General features: G+C 41.9%; 1 protein-coding gene across 19 annotated transcripts in view; it reads right to left on the bottom strand.

Annotated features, from left to right (window-relative positions):
* FOXP1 (forkhead box P1) overlaps positions 1–23,445 on the bottom strand; it is a 704,299-nt gene that overhangs the window by 66,998 nt on the left and 613,856 nt on the right. For 7 of the 19 annotated variants that reach the window (XM_069736485.1, XM_069736483.1, XM_069736484.1 and 4 more), the window contains 3 exons: positions 23,197–23,401; positions 17,371–17,502; positions 310–477 (listed from right to left, as the gene is read on the bottom strand). In XM_069736485.1, the coding sequence (XP_069592586.1) occupies positions 310–477; positions 17,371–17,502; positions 23,197–23,401 (505 nt within the window). The remainder of the gene's footprint in view (positions 1–309; positions 478–17,370; positions 17,503–23,196; positions 23,402–23,445) is intronic. The other 12 variants (XM_069736496.1, XM_069736498.1, XM_069736499.1 and 9 more) reach the window with 6 other exon arrangements.

Raw genomic sequence — 23,445 nt, 5'->3', positions numbered from 1 at the left:
GTGCTCTAAGTACCACCAAGAAATGGATTATCTCATGGTGGAAGAGGACCAATGTTTCTAGATCGATAGCTAGTTAAATATACCCACAATGCAAGTAAAAGTTGTAAAGTATCCTATAATGTCCTAATCTATAGATTTGGTGGCACCTGCCAAAAGTGACGGGCTACTAGGTAACCACCTAATGTACCATCTCTTGGAGACGTTATGTGTCAATGCCGTCACAGCAAGGGTTAAAGAGAACCTTTCAGCATGATTTTCTAATGTAAAATCATGTCTGGAAAGGTAAGGTAATGCATATCAAATTCATACCTTTGGTGAAGATATCCGCTTTGAGGTTCTTCTTTAATCACCATTTGAAGTTTTCTGCGAATTAGGTTTCGGTGCACAGAGGCTGGACAGTGCACTGGGTCTTCTCCTCCCTGTCTGTGGTTCACCAGCCCATCCACCTGCCTCCAGTCCTTGAATGACAGGTCACTGCTGAGATTAAAAACAGGGGGGGGCAGGTCATTCAAAAATTGGAGGCAGGCAGAGGGGGCTGGGAAATTACAGAAAGTGAGAAGATCCAGTGCACAGTCTCGCCCCTGTGCACAGAAATTTCAAATGATGATTAATGAAGAACATCAAAGTGGATTTCTTCACCAAAGGTATCAATCCAATCTACATCACAGCACCATTACAACCATGTTTTTACTTTAGATTACAAAATTGTGCTGAAAGGTTCTCTTTAAACCAACCACACACTTTACATTACCAATGGCCAAACAATGGATCAGCCGGCAGCTATTTTACACAACTCTCCCATATACAGGGGTGCACATTCTGATGAGCGCTCCTATGTACTGTATTAGGGAGCCACTGCCAGACACCTCTGGTGGTGCCTTAGGTCGGGGAGAACAAAAAGATCATCAGTCTGAAATCGGACATGCCCGATGCTTAACTTCCCTAACAAACATCTATCAGGGGCCCATATACAGATTTTACTGTTTGCCGAACCGGTGGATATCGTCTGGTTCAGGTGACATTAGTTTAAGGCTCCATACACACTAGACTAATGTCGGCTGAATCATCCAATATCGAGAGTCTAATATGTATGGGTGTGCTGGACAGGTGACTGATGGCACTTTGGATTTCCCACCCTTTTGTTCTCCAGAGTTAAACTGCCGCCAGCGATGTCTTCCAGCCAGTCTCTTATAAAGAACACAGGAGCACCCGGCCAAGCGAGTGCTCATGTGTATGGGAGAGACCGCCAAGATAACTAACTGCTGAACGATCTCCCAAACCGTTCAGTCAGTCATCTGTGATGTTTGGTGGGGGGGCCTAAAGTGTATGGAGGGATTATTATTTTCCAAAGAATCTAAAACATTACAAGAAGACACTTCACTGTGATGGAAACTTTTTTTTTTGTAAGTTTTTTCACTCACAAGCTAAACCCCTAAATCCACAACCAACATGGATGTTTAGCTTTAACAGAAGTATATAATCTTTTTCATACAATGCAGGACATTAATGAGGAGCCAAACACATCTGAAAGCACTAATCTCTGACAAGCCTCTTGTCGTGGCAGCAGATTACGGGAGGAGGAGACTTTAAATTGTCATCAAAACTCAAAAGCCTACAGTCATCTAACCCATGAAGAGCCATTTTTTCCAGGCAATTTTCTAGACTACTGGCAATTATTTTAATGTACATCCAAACTGTTGGGTGTCCGGTCTTGGAATGTCCTCAAGATCCGATGGAACAATTTTAAAATGGGTCTCATGGGATCAATGAACAATAGTGTAGATGATTAGAGTCCTTGTATTTCAAGGAGGATCTCAAGTCTAATCAGGATGACGGAATGTGGATGCTCTTCTAGAAGTTCACTAGAGAGCTTACAGTAAGGAGTTAATCCTTCAGAAATCTTCCAATCAATACGTTGTGATTTAGCTGCACTGATCCAAGTCATAGGACACTTTGATCCCAAACACGTGCTTTTCAGACACACATAACTTCTCCATCAACTGATGAACCCTATTTAGACGGGAGGGGTGTAATCTCTTTTAGGTGTTGCACAAAGTCATTATTTCTGGAAAGATTTCAGTAACCACCGACTAAATAGAGTCTTCTATTAAGGCCGTATACTAATATAGCAGGAGACTTGAAATGCCAGAAGAAAAGAGTTTGGAAAAAATGATAAAAGAAAAACACAAATATGATAATCTAATGACGTATTAATAAGTCCTCTGTGCATTGAATTTCCCTACTGGACCATGCTGACTTCTATTCTGTGCACCGCCAGACATTGACTCACAAATCTGAGGATAAATCTAACATGTGTCAAATCGTTCAGACGTTCACGGTTCAGGAAACCTCACTACTCCAAACCGGGGTGTTGGTGTGCGTTTAAAGGAAAATCAACACTTCCTTTATTTCTGGATCTAGGAAATGTAAGAGTTCCTTTAACAGTCGGTAAAACTATGACTAATACTTGGAAGTAAATTGGGCTTTCGAAAAAATAAAAATTGCAGTTCTGGAGCTCAACTCTTCTTTACAACAAGTCTACTTCTGGTCAGTGCCCTTTTGTCATAGGGACAATAAGAAGGAGGTCGTCTTAATATCACATAACTTTTTTTTTTTAGGTTTTCGTAAGAGGTCTTGGTACTTTTGAATGCAAGAAAAGAGTATGTTTTGCTGTCAAACCTTCAGAAACTCTGTTGAACCCTCTTAGAAGCCATCATAGATCTGAGATAGAACTATTTATATGCGCATACCCTTCTTACCATAAGGCAATGGTCACACTTGCGAGTTCAATGCGAGAAACTCGCACGAATCTCTCGCATCAATACCCGGCACTGCCGCCCGCACTCCGGACCGGAGCGTGCGGCTGCATGTATTTCTATGCAGCTGAATGCTCCGGTCCCGAGTGCCGGTGGCTGTGCCGGGTATTGATGCGAGAGACTCGTGCGAGTTTCTCGCATTGCACTCACAAGTGTGACCCCGGCCCTAGTGGAACATCAGGACACTATCGCTTCTCAGCATTTTAGCCAAGATAAAGTGTAGCATCATTTGAAAAGGCAGCTTTTGGCCTGGGCTGTCCTAGTAAAGCGATACATCATGCACACTGGGAAGTACGCCGGGTGGCTTATATAGTCCCTCCAGCATCTAAGCCTTTAGGTTGGGTAAATTTGAGAGCCTGAGGTTCCAGGTGCGCATAGGAAACCCACTTGATTTTTGGCACATTTGTACTACATTTCACCCATTCATTCCTTTTGAGTCCACACCCTTTTCCGGGCCTTTTGGCCAAGATGGGGAATTTTTAAATTCCCATTTGAACGTCTGGCTAGTATTACACCTTCACTATTTTTTTCTTATTGTTTCATTTGTGTGTTCCCCTTTGCACTTGTATGGCTCACAAAATTTTCAGGGTGCAGTTCCCTTATGATCAGTCTAGAGGGAAGAAATGTGTGGCAATCAGGTGTCGCTCCCCCTGACCACTGGCTCTCCTCTTTCGGGAGGGGAGCTAACCATTGATGGCTCCTAGTTTTTTTGGAGTGGGAACCCAAGCAGATGCTGGGAGCAAAACTGGGTTTCCCTTGGCTTCGGCTAGTCGAGGCTACTAGTCCCTGACCATCACTGTGGCCTTCTGGCTCAGAGGGGCAAGGTATGTTTATTGGGGGCTCTCTGTTGGAGAGTACTACGAGTGCAATTTTTGTGGCACTTTTACTCACTTTTTTTACCACACTAGACTACAGAGTACAGTACTCAGGGTCTTAAAAAAATAAAATTGAGGACACTCTAACATGCATTACATGGTTGTCTAATCCAACCTAAATCAGCAGTCTTGACCAATATTCGTTAACAGTGTTGTCTCATAAAGGCTACACCTGTCCGTATGCTCTATTAGTCCTTGTCGATATCATAAAAGGGGGTTTCTCTCTTGGGACCCCCTTCTATGAGCCAGAAGGTAGAGCCACTCCATACGAGCATCACATGTATTTGCGGACTCCGGTGATGCACTTATGTTGGCCGTTTCTCTCTGAAAACAAAAGGATCAGACATGTTGAAATTCAACAAGTCTAACTTTTCTTTCCCCCCGACATAGACCATTGGTGGAGAGCCAGAATATACCTATATTCAATAGATGGTCGTCCAGTCCCAACTAATTCAATTTTGGCCAATATGTGTTTATGTATAAACAATTTAAAAAGGGTGGTCTCGTAAGAAAGAATCCCTGTCCGTATACTTTATTAGTTCAAATGGACATCATAAAGCAGGTTTATCTAGCAGGACCCTTCTCTATGAGCCAAAATGGAGAGCCAGTCTACACAAAAATCCCCCGATCTTGGAGACACAAGCCATTCTTGTATCACGAGGATGACTAAAGATGCAGGGAACGGGACCGAAGGCAATCTGGAGACCTTTCCGATTGACCTTTCACAATATTACCACTTTAAGGATAATACTGTCCATAATTAAACAAAAATGGCGGTAGAATCTTACAAAAAAAAAATAACAAAATTATTCAATACTAAAGTAAAGTATAAAGACATATCATAATATAAATAACGTTCCCCAGCTCGATCAACAACTAATATGCTCCCATAATGATGGATCACCTTTGAACGCAGTGCATTAATGTAACAGATTCAAGGTCATCGCGCTATCGCAGCACGCAGGTACACAGATTTTTCTTGGTTTCTTTACACTGGGTAATGATTAACCCCGCCTATAGAAAAACATATAGTAGCTGTTTGTTCCGACATTCTTTATTTTTTTAATTGAGTAAACATAGAGATAAGTCTCTGCCGCAGCGAGTTTTGCCCTGAAAGAGATGTCATAGAACAGAATGTCTAAGAACCTGCTGGGTTACTCGACTGTTACCAGGCTTAAAAAAAAATATATAAAAAACCCCACAAAGAACTGAACGTATTTGTCATTTTCCTCTAAGCGCACTGTAATTTAAACATGGGAACTCACATGGAGCAAACTGCTGGATTGTTGGCTACTGAGAGTTAACATCTTTTTCACTACAGTGACCACAGGACCCAGAGGCAAAGCTATTTACAGCAGTTCTCCTATGAATGGGACAGATTGCCATATGGATGCAGACACTAAACAAGCTGCACGACTCGTGGCGACAAGAGCCTAGGGGACTGGCCTATATTAACGCCACCTGTGATGTGGAAATTGTGCTCCGTCTCTGAATTACATTTTAAGAACCCATCACAACGTTAGTTTTGAGTAGACACACAAAAGGAAAATTACACTTAGGAGAATTCACGTTCTGGTGAGCACATTAGAAAGAAAAGAGAATAATACTACAAGTAGTAAGAAGAGTCATTGAGGGGTGGACGTGAGCTCCTATGATTGGGTACATGGAGAATATAGCTATACCGATTAATCTTATAAAAAAATAACCAAGGTAGAAGGAAATAAAACACTATGCCCTCACCTCCAGTGAAAACAAAGGATTGGGTATGTCCAAATTCAACATGCCCAGTCCTTGTTTCCGTCTCCTGACTCCCCTATACACAGAAGCAAGCAGCTCGACTGAGCATTCAAAAGGGAGGGAGGACAAATCTAATTCAACGGCCCATCTCCCCTGAAAACAAAAGGATCGGCTCCCCAAATCTTCCGTACTCTGATCTGTTGGAGAGAATCAGAAGCCCCCATACATCAGATGGTCCAGCCAAAATTGGCGTGTTTAGACAAGTCACAGTGCTTATCCCCTGTGAAAATAAAGGATTGGAAATGTCCAATCCATGTTTCCCTCTCCTGACTCCCCTACACACACATGAGCAAGCTGCTCGGATGAGAATTCAATGGGCAGAGATAGTAAAACTGATTCAACAGTCGGTCTCACATTAAATCAAAAGGATCGGCTGCCTGAATCTTCTCTCGTCAAACTGTCGGGGGAGAATCAGGAGATCCCATACACATCAGATGATCAACTGGTCCTGCCAAAATCATTGGGTTCTGGCAACTTTCATCTAATGGCCTTGATACATACCAGATGATCGATTCCTCAGATACTGATGGGTTTAGCTTGTTTAAGGGCGAATTCAGACAGCCATATAAATCAGATGGAAATCAGAATGCAAAGCATAGACTGGCTGGCGGTTCACTCAACCCCAGTGTGTGCTTCATATATTTCTACACAGCTGTCACGCTCGGGAGAGCCGCTGGCCAGTCCGAGCATTGGGTTCCGATCTCCTCCCGATTTATACGAGCGTCTGAATGTGCCCTAAGTCTAACTTACACTCAATGACAAGAGGGGGATAAGCCTTTGGTGTGCACCTCTGGTGGTGGCTTATCTCTCGAGAATAAAGGGTCGGACATGAAGTCTAACATGCCCAATCGTTTTTTTCATTTGGAACCTGTGGAAAGCCTAGAAAACCACCACACTTATTTGATGGTTGGTCATCCCAGTTGAGATTGCCGGTTTGGCAAACATTCATCAAGGCTGTAATGAAATGACCATGGAGTATAAACTGCATTACTAGACACATCCTATGAACAATAGTGGCACTGTTTCTAGGGGGAAAAAAAGACCCTTATTAATATCCTTGACAAGCCTTTTACATGGTCAAAAAGCGTTATCTACCCAGTGCCACTGAGTGTAGTCCTTTTCAATACTTTCTACGATCAATGAGTTTTAGGACCAACTCATTACGTCTGTTAGTTTATGTCAGCTGCAGAAGGTACAAAGAGACCCCTCTGTCCAATAACAGGAGACCTGGACTATAAACGATGTGTGATTGTTGGGGGCTCCATCACCGAAATTGTATCACGTCCCAAAAACCTTCAAGTTACACCTCCAAATATTACAGAAAAATCACGTCCAACAAGAATATTCTCTACTTTCTTACATTCCCAAAGCGAATTCCAAGCTTCAGTTTTCCACTCGCTACTTATCTCATCTTTCTCACTTTCCTGTTTACAAATCTTGCAATAAAGTCATTTTTGCCATTTATGTCCTTTTTGATTTTCATCTCACCAGCCCACAAGTCCTGTCAATATACATTTTAAAGGGCTTACAGGGAAATGGAATTACCAAGTCAATTATCCCTTTACATTCCTGACAGTAGACGTCGAATATGATCCATATGTTTATGTAAACAGTGCAAGATAAGCAGAGCCTGGATTTTATTGGCATTTTCTATAGGTTCTGCGAAGTGCAAAGGTTATACGGCTTATTTTCTGCTCATAAGGTGTGGCCCCAGTTAATTTGCTCGGCTGTAAAGCAGATGTCACGCCACCCGCTCAATTTTATTAAACACCAAGAACAAACAGTTAACTGGTACCAGATGATCCTTCTCTTCTGGACAATCGATATTGTAAACTATGTCAAGGAGGAGAGGGACTGGAGGACTGTACTAGCTTAAGTAGTACGATTATGGACAATGATGATGTTGAATGCTGGAGCGGAGAAGAAGCCAGGTGTATAATCTTTAACTTCTGTTTACTGAGTGGTAACAGGTAGCCAATCCAGTGTTTGATCTAACGAATTTACGAGATTCATTACATAAGAACACATTTTTAATGGCCACCATGTAACACCTTTTTTCTCCACTGGGACTGCTGTTAGGAAATTGAACACTTACTACCAAGCTAGAACATAGATTCCAGCAGTGAGACACTACAGGAACAACTTAGACTCTTCTAACAAGAAGAGACTGCCCAACACGGACCACCCTGTGCGAACATAACTGGAAGGTGTGACCTCACTTTTGTTTCTTGTAATGGGTCAAAGACAGCTCATTGTAACAACACTATCATGTAAGAGGCTGTCCAAACATAGACTGTTCTTCTTCCGACAATGCATGGGATAGGATGGGTCATCAATATTTAAGTACAGGACAATACCTTTAAAAATCTGTTTACTGACAGTGACAGGCAGCTGGTCGGGTGTTTGGTGTAAAAATGAGTTTAGGATATTTATTACATAAGAACACATTTTTAATGGTCACCTTGTAACACCTTTTTTCTCCTCTGGGAGTGCTGTTGGGAAATTAAGCACTTTTTACAAAATTAGCTCACAGATTCTAGCAGCGAGACACTGTAGCATCAGCTTAGTTTCAAAGACTCTTCAAACAACAATTTTAGTTTCTCCAAAAACAGGAGGCAAGACAAAAATGCATTGAAATACAAAGTAAATCTGCTCTTAGATGCAACTAAATGCTGCAATCAACCACAGCTTATAGTCATTACATACTATGATAATAGCAATATGACCTCGAAACTCACATTACTAAAGTAACACCTTAGTATTCGATTATCTGGATCATCATAAACTTTATGTAAGTTAAAGAGGGTCTGTCTCTTGCCATAAATATGTTTTTTTTATATTTGGTAAAATGCTGCTGATCTTGACGTTATTTTTCTTTTCTTCCTGCGCCTCTCCATTGTTGAGCTGTGGCTCCTTCTTCCCTATAGCTGAATCTAGTCTTGTTAACCAAGGGGGCATTATCCTCAAGAAGACGCCCAGAGAGAAGCAGCAGATTTTTAAAGGGCCACTGTCACCCCCCTCCAGCCGTTATAAACTAAAAGAGCCACCTTGTGCAGCAGTAATGCTGCATTCTAACAAGGTGGCTCTTTTAGTTTTTTGTTCATGTATAAGCGTTTTGAAACTTATCCAAAATACCTGTCTTTGTCCATGGAGGCGGGTCCTCACTCCTCAGCTTGAACCGCTACTCTGCCGTCACTCAAATCTTCAGGGGCTTTTGGCGCCGCCCCCTCCACGCTGTTTTCGCTTCAAAACCGGCGCCTGCGCTGTCTACTACTGTGTGGGGCAGGCGCAGAGAGCTCTGACCGTCTGATGTCCCAGCCTGGCTTGCAGACTGCGCCTGTGCTGGCAGTGCGGCCACCCACCTTGGGAATCCCTGCCCCGCACTGTGTTATGCATTATGCACAGTGCGGGGCTAGGATTCCTGGGCATGCGCACTGCGTGTGTCAGCCTGTCACCCAGGTCCCCCGCCTTACAGCGTCTGTCTATTCAGCTGATCGTGCTTCCTCCTCCTAGCAATCGCCGGGAAAGAACCAACCTTGCAAAATTCCTGCACGATCAGCTGAATATACAGACGTTGTAAGGCGGGGGACCTGGGTGAGAGGCTGACACGCAGTGCGCATGCCCAGGAATCCCAGCCCAGCACTATGCATAATGCATAACACAGTGCAGGGCAGGGATTCCCAAGGTGGGTGGCCGCACTGCCCGCAAAGGCACAGTCTGCAAGCCTGGCTGGGACGTCAGACGGCCAGAGCTCACTGCGCCTGCACAACACAGTAGTAGACAGCGCAGGCGCCAGTTTTGAAGCGAAAACAGCGCGGAGGGGGCGGCGCCGAAAGCCCCTGAAGATTGGAGTGACAGCAGAGTAGCGGTTCAAGCTGGGGAGTGAGGACCCGCCACCATGGACAAAGACAGGTATTTTGGATAAGTTTCAAAACGCTTTATTTTCGGAACACATGAACAAAAAACTAAAAGAGCCACCTTGTTAGAATGCCGCATTACTGCTGCACAAGGTGGCTCTTTTAGTTTATAACGGCTGGAGGGGGTGACAGTGGCCCTTTAAATTATCCTTTCTCTGAACATTGGGGCGATTCAGAGACAAATATACCTGGTTGCAATCATGCAGCCTGGCTTCATTCATGCTGCCCACAATTTAGTTCCCTTTAAAGGTACCATATTTAAAAGCACATCGCAATATCAGATTCTGTTACAAAACACAGCTTAATACAGTAAATTCGAGAGACGGGTGATGTACATGGAAATGCGGGTCAACAGATTCATCAATTCTTGTGTACATATTGTGACAAGTAGTAGACGGGGGGATTCTAAACAGATGGCTGGAAAGACCCTTTAACAGTAATTTATAAAGCTACAACTGTGCATTTTTTTATTACATCTTGGGGAAAACTCTGAATGGAAAAACAAGTCATACTAATAACATAACCCATAGCACATACGAATATAATAACACATACTGATATAAAAAGGCAACAGTTATTCCGTGAAATGAATTGGAAACATAAGGAATGACTAATGCCATATGTGTCCCTCCCAAAAAAATACTTAAAGGAATAATAATAAAAAAAGAAAATAACCCATCATTAATATTTATTACTACTGCCTATCCAGGTATTAACCCCCACCCACCCCCCAAAAACATAATGTACACCATCAGGGGGGAAACCAAACATTGTCCAATGCCCTAAAATAACATTGTGCACACGCTTCAGCAGGAGCATTGGGAACATCAGCATATCGCTGTAGACATCATGGGACCAACTAATATCCTGTACCTTGAGGGCAAGAACAAGCCTGGAACACTTGTACATGTCCATTAATTACTAAAAAAAAATGTAATTCAATTCAATAACTATCCAGGCATCATGTCTTTCTAAAGTCCAAAGTCTTTAGAGAGTGTTACTCTAGTCTACAAAAAAAGCTACCACCAAAATGGCAAGAGGTCAACAAAGAGTAGAAAACTACTGCATGACACTACTATGGAGCTCACTAACAACTGGTGTAGATAATAAGGGAAGTGTTAGGTGTCAGTACATACAATACTGACACCATCATCCAACCATCATGTGTATCGTGGGGTCCTAGAATTCCCCTTGATGAAATATTACTACAGTAATTCTGCTTTTGGCAGGTTCTTCACGTTCATAAACATGACCCTACATGTCTTTGACATTGATATGTCTGCACACAAACATCCTATGGCTGTTGGTACATGCGTGGAGGTGTAATTGTGAAGGTTGAGGACCTCTAATGTAGATTACAACAATAGTCCATGTGGTGAATCAGTGGTGTAGCTTGCGTGTTCTAGGTTCTGATGGAAAAGTCATAAATGGGCCCCCCACCCAGTAAACAAAGGCCAAAATGCCACTATATCTAATGAGGACTTCCCTAGAATCACAAAATATGCTCATTTGTACCATGAAATACCTCAGAGTACCATGATCAGATGATTAAAGGTGCATTCAGAAGAAGTCATTGCATCGTTATCTAAAGGCCCACCTACACATTAGGATTGTTCAGCCGACAGACATCTCTTCCGAATCCCCCAAAGCCGAGACCTCTTGTGTTCTCAATGAGAAAGCCATGGCTAGATCCAAATTCAAGAAGTTGAAAATCAACAGGAACCCATTCAGATTCAGACTGTTGACTACAGTTCAACCAACTGATTCTCAGGACCCACATCCAGTGGCTAGGTTAATATTCCACGACAGCTGGAAAAGAGCCATGTCAACTATATATCCCATCTGCCAGCATCCACGGCTCCCAGTCCTGTGTGCATTACTCCTCAACAATAATATCAGGCTAATCAAAGAGGAACGGGTAAGTAGGAGACCATTCACAAGGCTCCCATCCAGCAGTCATGGAATATTAATCTGGGTCATGTGAATCAATTCTACTCTTGACGACCCCGCCAATATCGGTGGGTCCAGACTATTTTAGTCTAATGCGGTGGGTGGCCAGCTTTCTAATGTGGCCATGGAGAGAGTATGGAGCTCACAACCCGTATGGTCCCACCACTTGTTGAATTTGACAAACCATCCCCGTTTTACACTAGGTTGTAATGTAAAGCAGTGGGAAAAGAATGTTTTGCCTGGAGTCAGAATTACGCATGAGATCACAGAAAACACTATTTCACATGCATTATCCGAGTCTGTAATTCCGGCAATTGTGGAATGTAGAATAGTTTGAGTGGATGTGTGTACTATCAGCACAACAAACATTATTAAATTGCCCGAGAGGGGACGAGAGAGAAAAGAAAATTCAAAGCATGTTAAACACGTTGAGTGCTGCATCTTAATGATGCCAAGTGTTTGTGCGGAGAAGAGGAAGGGATCCTATGAAGACTTGATTGTGGCGGAAGCAGCCACATCACAAATCACACAGTAATGCTCATCCCTTAACCACATTGAATATTGATAAATATCTACTTGCCGCGCAACGGGGTGATGGGGGGGTGAGTTCGTTCTCTATTGGAAATCGCTTCCAAACTGTGTATTTCTGTTCCTCCTCCTCTGCACTCAGGGGTTTTACTCTGAGTGATTTAATTATAATTTTCCTTGTGTAAGACAAATTAAAGAGAGGAGAAGGAGTGTCATGCCAAATCAGATTATTTATCTCCTTAACTGATTGCTGTGCTACAAACCCTTGAGACGCGGCTAATGTGCTTCTCGATGTAAATGGGAGATTCGCTTTGTATTATTATTTTATATCAGTGGGGGAGGGATGTGGTTTTTAAAAGGGACACATCACCCCAATGAGAGGCCACTATTTTATCAGCTGGCTCTTCGTAGGTGAAGACGTACCCAATCACCATAAAGATTTCAATTTGAAGAGACATTAGTAGCTGCTTGACCCCTTGTCACCCTCATCTTTGATTGGAGACAGTAACTACAGGGGCTATTAATCGTCTATGTTCAGGAGCACATGGCTGCCCTGCCTCTCTTGCCAGGGGGCAGTGTGCTTCTGATGATTGACAGTATGGATCAGTGGTATTGCTGTATCATTGGTCTTAACAGTGTGCTCTGCCATGCTGAAAGCAGAGACAGCTTTTTCGCTGAAGAATCGGAGGAGCGTTGGCACACCAAAGCTTGCCAGATCTAGCAATTCAGTCACTTTCAGAGCAGAGCTTACAAGCTATATTAGAAAGAGCTTGCACCTTGCCTAAAAAGTTGGCAAAAACAGAGGTAAAAAAACACAAAACTATTTTACTCACTTTGCCCCTGATCTGTACAGGAGCCATAGCTTTCCATCTGGTCTATCGATGGCTTGCTTAGTCACTCCAGCTCTAGTGTTATCTTCCATTCTGAGCTTTCTTCACTCTCTGGTGCTCACTAGGACTCATGTGCCATCTCAACCTGACTTAAGGCCGGAGGTGAGGAAGAGAAGATTGGAGCCGGAAAATGGAAGAGAAGACTGGAGCTGGAAAAGGGAAGAGAAGACTGGAGCCAGAAATTGGAAGAGAAGACTGGAGCTGAAAAATGGAAGAGAAGACTGGAGCCGGAAAATAGAAGAGAAGACTCGAGCCAGGAAATGGAATAAAAGACTTGAGCCAGAAGATGGAATAGAAGACTCACGCCAGAAAATTGAAGAGAAGACCTGAGCCGGAAAATGGAAGAGAAGACCGGAGCTGGAAAATGGAGAGAAGACTCGAGCCGGAAAATGGAAGAGAAGATTCGAGCTGGAAAATGGAAGAGAAGACTCGAGCTGGAAAATGGAAGAGAAGACTCGAGCTGGAAAATGGAAGAGAAGACTCGAGCTGGAAAATGGAAGAGAAGACTCGAGCCGGAAGGGAGGAAGTGAGCCACAGAAGACCAAACGGAGAGCTACGGAGCAAGGACATGTAAGGGGCAAAATGAGTATAAAGGTGGATTTTTAACACCTTCTCAGCCCTGAAAAAAGATCAAGCAAAAATAGAGGGCAGATTGTCTTTTTGCATCATTCTAGCAAATCAAACCACAAAAAAATTCAGCTTCCGGCCAATCCAAATTTATGGAATTTGGAACTTAAATTTATTCTCTTGTCTCCAATTATTAGTGCAGATTGATAATGAAAACTTCTACAATTCAGCAAATTCTAATTCATCCCGCTCCTTACCCAAATACAAAAAATTGCTGAGGTCTTATTTTTGTAAAAAAAATTTCCCGTTGCGTCTTTTTGCTCCATTCTGTCTCTTTTCTTCCTTGTAATTTTTTTCAGGGATAGAGGGGAGAATAATTAAAGATATTTTCGGCCCTCTGTGCATATTGCAGATAGCTCGTGCTCTTTTGTCTTCTGACCTTACTTTCCGGCTGATGGGACAATGCCGAATCTGAAAGATGAAATTCAATAACTCCACTCTTCTCACACCCAAGTGCACAGTGATACTATATTGTTCCACTGACTATACCAAGAACTGTCTTGCTCGCTGAAATGGGAATTGCATGGTTTTTTTTTCTTCATTTCTGGTTTGTGTATGTGTTAAATAGAAATCGAGACCGGTATCCAGCAGATTGTCATGGCTGCTTAAAGCAAGTCAATGTGCATCCTTCTGTGTAATATATTGCTCACTTACGGCTAAAGATGCAACCGTAATTCAATCATCTCAGCAAATGGATGGCATGCACCTTACAACATGATCGGCAGGGAAGCCAATGACTGTAGTTGTTGCAAGTTAACCCACTCTCTTCCAGAACAAGAATGCTGACAATGACAAGGAAGGAACGATTTCCCTGCCGAGCGGAGGGTATCGAAAAGATCTCATCATGTTACTGAAACAGAAGGCATCGTGATCTACCGCTCGTGTAATGTCATTCTGCAAAATGCTAATAAACCAATTGTAATGTTTACTAGAGGTGCGCTTCCAACTATACAGTAAAGGGTTCCAAATTAAATAAGGATGTGCCGCAATAAAAATAAATAAATAAAAAAACTATTGTACAAAGATTCTAGCAATTATGTAGACAAACAATCTGATGGTTTGCAAGCAAATAGCGCGCAGAAGAAGGGTGGTGCATGATCAGTATTTGCAAGAGGAAGAAATTAGGTAACGCTTAATACCCAACCAGAGGGAGTGAAAATTACATTCTATTCCCCAAACTATCATCACACACTAGTGGACACAAACAGAAGAGGGCCCCTATGAAAGAACAGTAAATGGGCCCTTTCCAGTCCAATAGCTCCTCATGATGTACAAACTCATCTGCTCTGAAGGATGAAATGGACCAATGAACCCTCTTATCTCTGATCCCCCTCATGGCCGGGGGTCTGACAACAGGAACCCGCACCAATCAGCGGTTTTCAATTCCAGCAATTACCTTAAACATGGCCAGAAAAATAGGAACTATGTTTTGAAGGCTCCATTTACTCCTTACACCGGGCCACCGTCAGAGCTACAAAAATAGCTGATCGGTGCCGGCAGCGGGTATCGGACCTCCACTGATATCATATTGATGACCTATTGTTAAGATAAATCAATAATATGAAAAGTGTGAACGCCCCTTTAAAGGAAGAGATGCAAACTTTATAAAAAAAAAATCCCTTGTCCAACTGATAAAGACAGAAATTGATCTAGTTCACTTTAAGGGTGTTGGCCAATGCTGGAAAATCCATTCTTAATAGATCCACAGCACAGAACAAAATATTAAAAAAATGAAAAACTGGTGACTTTCCTGTGATGTCAGCGCGGTGTCACCTGCTGATCGGTTCTAGCACTGGGAAATACCACACTAGAGGTTAGGACCATCCCGATTTGGGTACACCTTGGTGCTGGTGGGATGGCTTTTACGCTTTTTTTTTAATCAAAAGCTGTGTTTACTAAGTACCCCATGTTATTTATATGCATTATTGCTTTTACTAATTTTCTTACAGCAGGGTATATGTTAATTTTGTTTCTATCTTCGGTTTTGTCTACTTAATATCCAGTGTGAACATGCTCCTATTTTGCATGCATACCAACTTATACTCCGGCTGAAATACCACGACAACATCTCAGAAATGGTGCCTGTCTGGAAGGTGTCTAATAATCACATATAGCAGGGTGGTCAGTTGGCACTAAATCGAACACTCGTGTTGAGAGGACGGGGGTGGGGGGGTTAAGGAAATAAAATAAAAATGGTTAGAAAAAAAATTGGAAATTATATAGCTAAACATTGGTTGGGATAGGGACAACCATTGGGAAATTAAAAGGTGCTGAACTTCAGTATTCTTTGGAAACCAACATAGCTTGTATTACCCTTGTCACCTGTCAAGGTCAGACTGACCCACCGAATTACTGTAGAATCCCTTGGATGGCAAAAGTCCTTATTCTTAATAATTAGCCTCAATGGTCCAACAGGAGAGGAGTCCGTCTACAGTAATTTGGTGGGTCAGTCTGACCTTGACAGGCGACAAGGGTAATACAAGCATTAGAGGTTTAATTCTGGAAATGCTCCTTCTACAACTTTTGTAAATTGTTGGATCAGGCACTTCAGCAGTCAAAACAATCTCATGGCCATACTTTTTTTTTTAGGAATTTTGATTGTGGACAACTTCCAATGTAGTCGAATAGTCACCGGAAAAGTTGGTGCACATCAATTCGCAAGTCCCATTCCATCGGCCAAGGAACAGGAAAAAAAAATACCGCCTCTTACCTTCAGGCACGAGTGGCTCTTCTTTCAATTACCTTGGCTGACGCAACATCTAAGTCATAATTCAATGATGACTTCGCACCAGGCCGGCTAGTCAAAAGCGGAGTCGCGGATGCCAACAGGTAAGAGATGGCTCTTCTGCTTCCATGTAGCGGCCACAGGCCAGTGTTGTGACCGACCAATGTAATGGGATATGAGAATAAACTGGCACCAACTCTAGTCATTGGGAAACCACAACCTCACACAAGACCAGTTGGGGGACTGAAGGTTGTCCAGCGTTCATCTACTCAATCGACACACAACGCGCTAGAACTAAAGAATGTTTCATCTGTAAGCCAAGATCGGAATAAAGCCACTCCTCGACAATAAGAAAAAAAAGTTGATGAAATCAACACTTCAGTGGTATCTTACTGCTACATTCACCAGCCCCTGGGTTTTATCTGTTTGTACGATATGGAAACTGGGCACTCGATCAAATATTGTTGTCTGTTATCATGAAAAAGGTGTAAAAGGAAACACAGAAATGCTGTTGTTTTTGTAATGTGTGTATACTGGGTGTGTTCAGATGAACTTTCCCAGCACCGTGCTGATTGAGTACTCAAAAAACAATTGAAAGGTTTGCTCCAGATCGCTAGACATGCCTGTTTTTCCTCTCTTTTGGGTGGGAATGCAGATAACGACATTTGCAAAAAGTGATAGAGGACGTAAGTGATGTGAAAAGGTGCAGATAGGATGCAAAGAAAAGACATGAAACATTAGACTTGTAGTATACTGTAGTGATGCAATCGAACAGAAAGGGATCTGTGCGGACTTTCTTGTTTTTGGGTCGCAAAATATTCTTCCAATTTTTTTATGAAAGATTACTGTTACGTTGGATTTTTTTTGGATGATGGTTCGAAAACAAAACTTAGAGGAACCATGACTAAGAGTAAAAAAAAAAAAGCCAAAAGAAACTATTTTATGACTTATGACCATTTAAGAAAAACACTCAGTAAACAACTTACATGAGCCTTTTTGGAATAAAATCCCAAATGACTGAGCCCTGTGGTATTATCACAATCCATAAAAACGCCATTACAGGCCAAAAATATAATTATTTCTCCAATTCCTACTACATTACTGTTTAGTTTACTGATTATTACTCTCTTTATTACTAAATTCACAGGGGGCCCCAAAAATACCGGAAACATGAAATAGCGCTAGAAAGGATGAATGAGTAAGTATGGGGATGTGTACAAAAGGCATTAAAAAAAAAGCGCTCACCTCAAAAGGTTGTGTTCAGCATAAGTGCAACGGTAATTGTATGGGTTGAAGCCAAAGTCTCCCGGATCCTGAAGGCTAGAAGATGCCAAACTTTGCCCAGGATACGTCCATAGGAAAAGTAATAAAGCGGATCTAATCAGATTAGATCCGCAAAAAAAAAAGAAGGAAAATTAGTTAGAACTTTCAATCATCCACCAATAAAGCTCTCTATAAAGACAATATATTTATCGAAAGTAATACAATATATTAAGAATACATAAAAATATATATGCAGAATGTACTGTGCAAAAGTTTTAGACATTTGTCGAAAAAATGCTGCAAAAAGTAACAATACGTTCAGAAATTGAGGTGTCACTAGTTTATTTTTTATCAATTAACAAAATGCAAAGTGAATGAACAAAAGGAGAAATCTAAATCAATATTTGGTGACCGCCCTTTGCTTTCATCAGTTCTTCCTAGTCACTTGCACACAGATTTTGAAGGAACTTTGTTGGGAGGTTGTTCCAAACATCTTGGAGACCGGACCCTAGATCTTCTGTGGATGAGGCTTGTGCGGATCCTTCATGTGACCCCAGACAGATTGGATGATGTGAGATCAGGGCTCTGTGGGTGCCGGATCATCACCTCCAGGGCTCCTTGCCATATGTTTGGGGTCGTTGTCTGGCTGCAGAATAAATTTGGAGCCAGATTCCTCCTTGATGTGTCGCTCTCCGTTCCTTCAGTGAACAAACTGCTTCTGTTACAACCAAATAATTAACATTTTGACTCATCAGTCCAGAACACCTGCTGCCATTTTTCAGCACCTCAGTACATATGCTTCCATGCACAGTTGAGTCGCTTCGCCTTGTTTCCAAGAGGAAGGTTAAGGGCTTTTTTAGCCGTAATTCTTCCATGAAGACCACTTCTGGCCAGACTTCTGCAGACACTAGATGGTTGTAGCTGGTTCCCACCAGTTCTGAGTTAATGGTACTGCTGGACATTTTCCGATTTCAAAGAGCTGTAGTCATGATTTTGTTTCCTTGGCCACCCATTGTATTTACAGTACTCAATGTTGGCCATTTCTTGGTGATTCTTCAAAAGAGCTTGAGCAGAACGTCTTGAAACCCCAATTTGCTTTGAAGTCTTCTCCAAGGAGAGACCTTTCAGATGCAGCATAACTACCTTGTGTCTTGCTGCTGTGCTCAGTCTTGCCATGATGTATGGTATATGACATGAAACTGTTTTCCACAACCTCACCTTTGAAGCATAGCTTGACTGCTCATCCCCCAGCTTTAATCCTCCTAGACAGTTGTTTCTGTTTCAGCTAATGACTGTTTCAACCTACATCTGAAAAGTATGATCATGTTTGGTATCATTGGTTACTCAGTAAAATCCTACAAAATCCCCGACTGTGTGGAAGTTGTACCCAGCATTGATGCTTTGAAGGCAAAGGGTGGTCACCAAATATTGATTTTATTTACATTTCTAGTTTGTTCATTCACTTTGCATTTTATTAATTGATAAAAGATAAATTATTAAAAACACTTCTATTTTTTTAAAAACATTCTTACTTTGCAGCATTATTTCCACGCCTGCCTAAAACTTTTGCACAGCACTGTATATCTTCAAAAAGCAACATGTTTCGGAGAGTCGGAGTCCTCTTTATTAGAGAAGCTCTTCTGGCTTAATAGAAGGGACTCTGACTCCCCAAAATGTGTTGCACTTCGACAATATGTTTTTCATGTTTATTTTTTTTTATGTATTCTTAATATATTTTAAATCATTTTATTACTTTTTTTTAATAGATTTGTTGTCTTTATCAAGAGCTTTATTAGTGGATGATTGTGCCATCCAACTAGATTCCCACTTTTTTTTTTTCGCTGTAGTCTGAGTAGATCAGCTTTTTTTTTTACTTTTTATATTTTTTACATATTTGTGTTCAAAAAGGGCAAAAATAGAAAAAAAAAATAAACTGAAATAAAATAAAATAACCTGTCCTTCAGGCATTCAACTTTAAACATATTGGGACAATATATATTTTTGGAAAATGATGAAAAATATAAATGAAAAGCAGTATACATAGAAATAAAATAACCAAGAGTCAAAAAGTCTAAAGAAATTATTATATTTTGACCACTAAACCAAAACAAGTAGCAAACCAGAAGTAAATGACTTTTTTGGGGAAATAATACCCCAAATAACAAAACAAAAATCCTCAATATCTAGTAGAACAAGTAACTGCTTAAGAACACACGACATAAGCTATTATTCCTCCTGAAAAATATGTGAAAAATGTGTTTTAAGACCCCATTATGTATTAAAATAAAGACTATGGACATCTTTGGGGATTTTTTTACTTTATTTTAACCACGTATTTTGAACTTAAAATAATATTGGCAATTTGTTTGTTTTTTTAATTTCCCGTTTGGCTTTTACAGGCTCTTTTTTTTTGTCTCCTGCACATTGCTAACAGAGAATAGGTCAGTAAATTTCTTCTGATGGAGAGATTGTGACTATTTATTGTCTTTCTATGACCTCAGATGTTTCATGACCACGTCAAAGTTCAGTTCAACTTTGATGCCGTCTACGCTGACAAAGTAGTACAGAGGAGCTCAGAAGAAGGCAGATAAGAGAGTTCTAAACTCACTCAGAACAAGCTCACTGATGAAGTCCCAGTTTACTTATTCTGCAGCCAGCAATTGTGGAGAAGGTACAGAAGGCTATAAAAAGCCAAAAGGGTGCACATTTTTAATGAAACCCATGATTTTAGCCCCAGATATATGCATTTAAGAAAAGAAAATTGTATCCGTAAGTGTCCAAATCCTTTAACGTTAGCCTTATGAACAAGAACTCGCATAGATCCTGACAAGTGCTACATGTTCGATCTGCTGACGATAGGAATGGAGACTAGAAATGACGTTACAGATCTGGAATTGCTGTAGAGCTGCAGCAGGTCAGGCTCCAGGTGGACCGTCACCGGCACCCAACGCCCGCTCAGCACCGGCGCTTGCAAACTTTACTGTAAATCCTGTATGTCTAAAAATACATCCTATGGCTGTGACCTCTGCGCCGGGGAAATGAAATAATTGCTCCTATTGTGCGACTGATTTAAACAGAAGCCAGGTGCCACATTTGTACAAGCAGACAGCCAACCAGTCTCGCTGTGGCACCGCGCTAACATCGGCCGTATTAAAAATTATGGATTTATTAAGTGTCGAAAATTGGAACCCGACCTTAAAATTAAAGTTTTTTTTTTCCGTGCGGGAATATTTAAACGTGTGCAGGATGTGAAAATGTATCACAGCGACTGGATCATGTCTAAGGATCATGGATTTTACTGCACTAGGTGAAATAATATGACAAGGCAAATATAGTGAAATGCTATGCTGCTTAGGGACGGGCTGGTAAGATAATACGTCTTCATACAAGAGCCTTGAAAAAGCAAATTAGCTATTGAATTACAACCCAGCTCTGCTACATCTGTCTGTTTTCTAAAAACGAGTTATGACTTTAGTCTAACAGGAGCAACGCGTCTTCTATCGTAACATTAGTCATCTCATAATTCTGCAAAGCCACGGACAAAAAAAAAGTTTCCAGTAGTTACAAAACTGACACCCGGCATGCCCCGAAGCCGCTGGAGATGGAGGTTTGAGACCACTGCTAAAATCGAGTGGACAGAGTCATTGGAGAGATCCAGGTGGTGCATGAAGACTTACCATGGGATGTTGCTCCATGGGAAACAATGCCATATCCATCAAACCAGAAACAAAGGGAGAGAGGGAAAGAAGGACAGGATAGGTAAAGGTAGAGAGGGGAGAGGAAGAAAAGGAAAATAAAGGAAGGGTGATGGAAAGGGGAAGGGAGGGGGGCAGGAAAGAGGGACAAGGGAAGGAAAGAGGGACCATGGTAGGAAAGACAAGGGCAGGAAAGAGGGACAAGGGAAGGAAAGAGGGACCATGGTAGGAAAGACAAGGGAAGGAAAGGGGGACAAGGGAAGGAAAGAGGGACCATGGAAGGAAAGACAAGGGCAGGAAAGGGGGACAAGGGCAGGAAAGGGGGACAAGGGAAGGAAAGAGGGACCATGGTAGGAAAGACAAGGGCAGGAAAGAGGGACAAGGGAAGGAAAGAGGGACCATGGTAGGAAAGACAAGGGAAGGAAAGGGGGACAAGGGAAGGAAAGAGGGACCATGGAAGGAAAGACAAGGGCAGGAAAGGGGGACAAGGGCAGGAAAGGGGGACAAGGGCAGGAAAGAGGGACCATGGTAGGAAAGACAAGGGCAGGAAAGAGGGACAAGGGAAGGAAAGAGGGACCATGGTAGGAAAGACAAGGGAAGGAAAGGGGGACAAGGGAAGGAAAGAGGGACCATGGTAGGAAAGACAAGGGCAGGAAAGGGGGACAAAGGAAGGAAAGAGGGACCATGGAAGGAAAGACAATGGCAGGAAAGGGGGACAAGGGAAGGAAAGAGGGACCATGGAAGGAAAGACAAGGGCAGGAAAGGGGGACAAGGGAAGGAAAGAGGGACCATGGAAGGAAAAACAAGGGCAGGAAAGACAAGGGAAGGAAAGACAAGGGAAAGAAAGACAAGGGAAAGAAAGACAAGGGAAAGAAAGACAAGGGAAAGAAAGACAAGGGAAAGAAAGACAAGGAAAAGAAAGACAAGGGAAAGAAAGACAAGGGAAAGAAAGACAAGGAAAAGAAAGACAAGGGAAAGAAAGACAAGGAAAAGAAAGACAAGGGAAAGAAAGACAAGGGAAAGAAAGACAAGGAAAAGAAAGACAAGTGGAACGTGAAGGAAATAGAAGGGAAAAGAAAGGGAAAGTGAAGGAACGAGAAGGAGAAAGCGAATGAAACAGACAGGGAAAATGAAGGAAAGAGGAGGGGAAAGTAAAGGAAGGGAAAGGCAAGGAAAGAAAAAAAAAAAGAGTTGGGTAAAAGGAAGGAGAGGGATGGGAAAACAAGGAAAGGAAAGGGAAGACAAGGAAATGGAAGTATGGAAGATACCCTTCTGGGTTGGCTGAAGTCAATGCATCACTTCTCATACTGTGAGAAACAGCTGTCTACAGATAAAGGACTCTTCCTTTTGGAGGAATCTCTTGTTTGACTACTTTCTTCCTTGAGAAGTAGAACTTGTTTGCATATTTGTTTTCCCATGGAGCAGTGCCTGTAAGTCAGACATACAACATCTGGATCTCCTCAATGAGAACCAATACAATCTTAATCAAATGTATCTGATCCAAAAAGGACCCAACTCTGTATTGACATAGGGCAATAACCCTTTAAATAGCTGTCTACAGGTGGGTTGTTGCTTTATTTTCGAAGTTGATTGATAAAAGAAACATTGATTCCTTTAGGAGGAGAGCCAATTTGTATGCTTTTTCCCATAAAGCAATGCCTGGAAATCATGCACCACAAGGATCTCAACTGTACTCGCCTGAGCTGAACCTTAGTCATCTGTCTGATCCTACCAATGCTATGCTATCCACTAACTTGGGGCAAGAACCCTAAAATAGCTGTCTACCATTGGGAATCTCTTCCTTTTGAGAAAGCCTCTAGTTTTAGCTGGTTTACAAATTAATCCCCCTCCAGAGAGAAGAAATCTGTCTCATAACTTAAAAGACAACACAAATTGATAATTGGCAAAGATGCGTCATCACTTCTTAATGAATTAGCCAAGGACACAATTCTAAGTTCATCCCTTGGTTCACTAATTTGATGGAATTTGTTATCTGAGGGATTGAAGAAGTTAAGTCATCAAATGGTTAACGGAGATCCAACGGAATCAGTAAGAGGATGAAAGCATCTCTAGGTATCTCCTTCTTATGAAGACCCAAGTTTCTGCTTCTTACCTCTCTCTTTTCGGAGTAAGAAGTGATGCCTGTCCATTTGTTGACGCCTGATGGTTGAGGAGCAAAGAGGTCTTGGGCGATGCCACCGAAGAGACGCATGTCGTGGACAGGTCCAAAGTGCTGTGGTTGTTACAACCGACATCATCGGCGGTGTGCGAACCCGTCACTTCTTTCCAGAGCTGCTGGAGCTCTGTTGGAATCATGCCTGAAACAAACAAATTGGATAATTAAATCAATTAACAGCTAATT

Source organism: Ranitomeya imitator, chromosome 8, assembly GCF_032444005.1.
Source record: "Ranitomeya imitator isolate aRanImi1 chromosome 8, aRanImi1.pri, whole genome shotgun sequence".
In the NCBI taxonomy this organism is placed as follows: Eukaryota; Metazoa; Chordata; class Amphibia; order Anura; family Dendrobatidae; genus Ranitomeya; species Ranitomeya imitator.
Note: the sequence above shows the minus strand (reverse complement) of the source record. Positions and strands in the feature narration are given on the sequence as shown.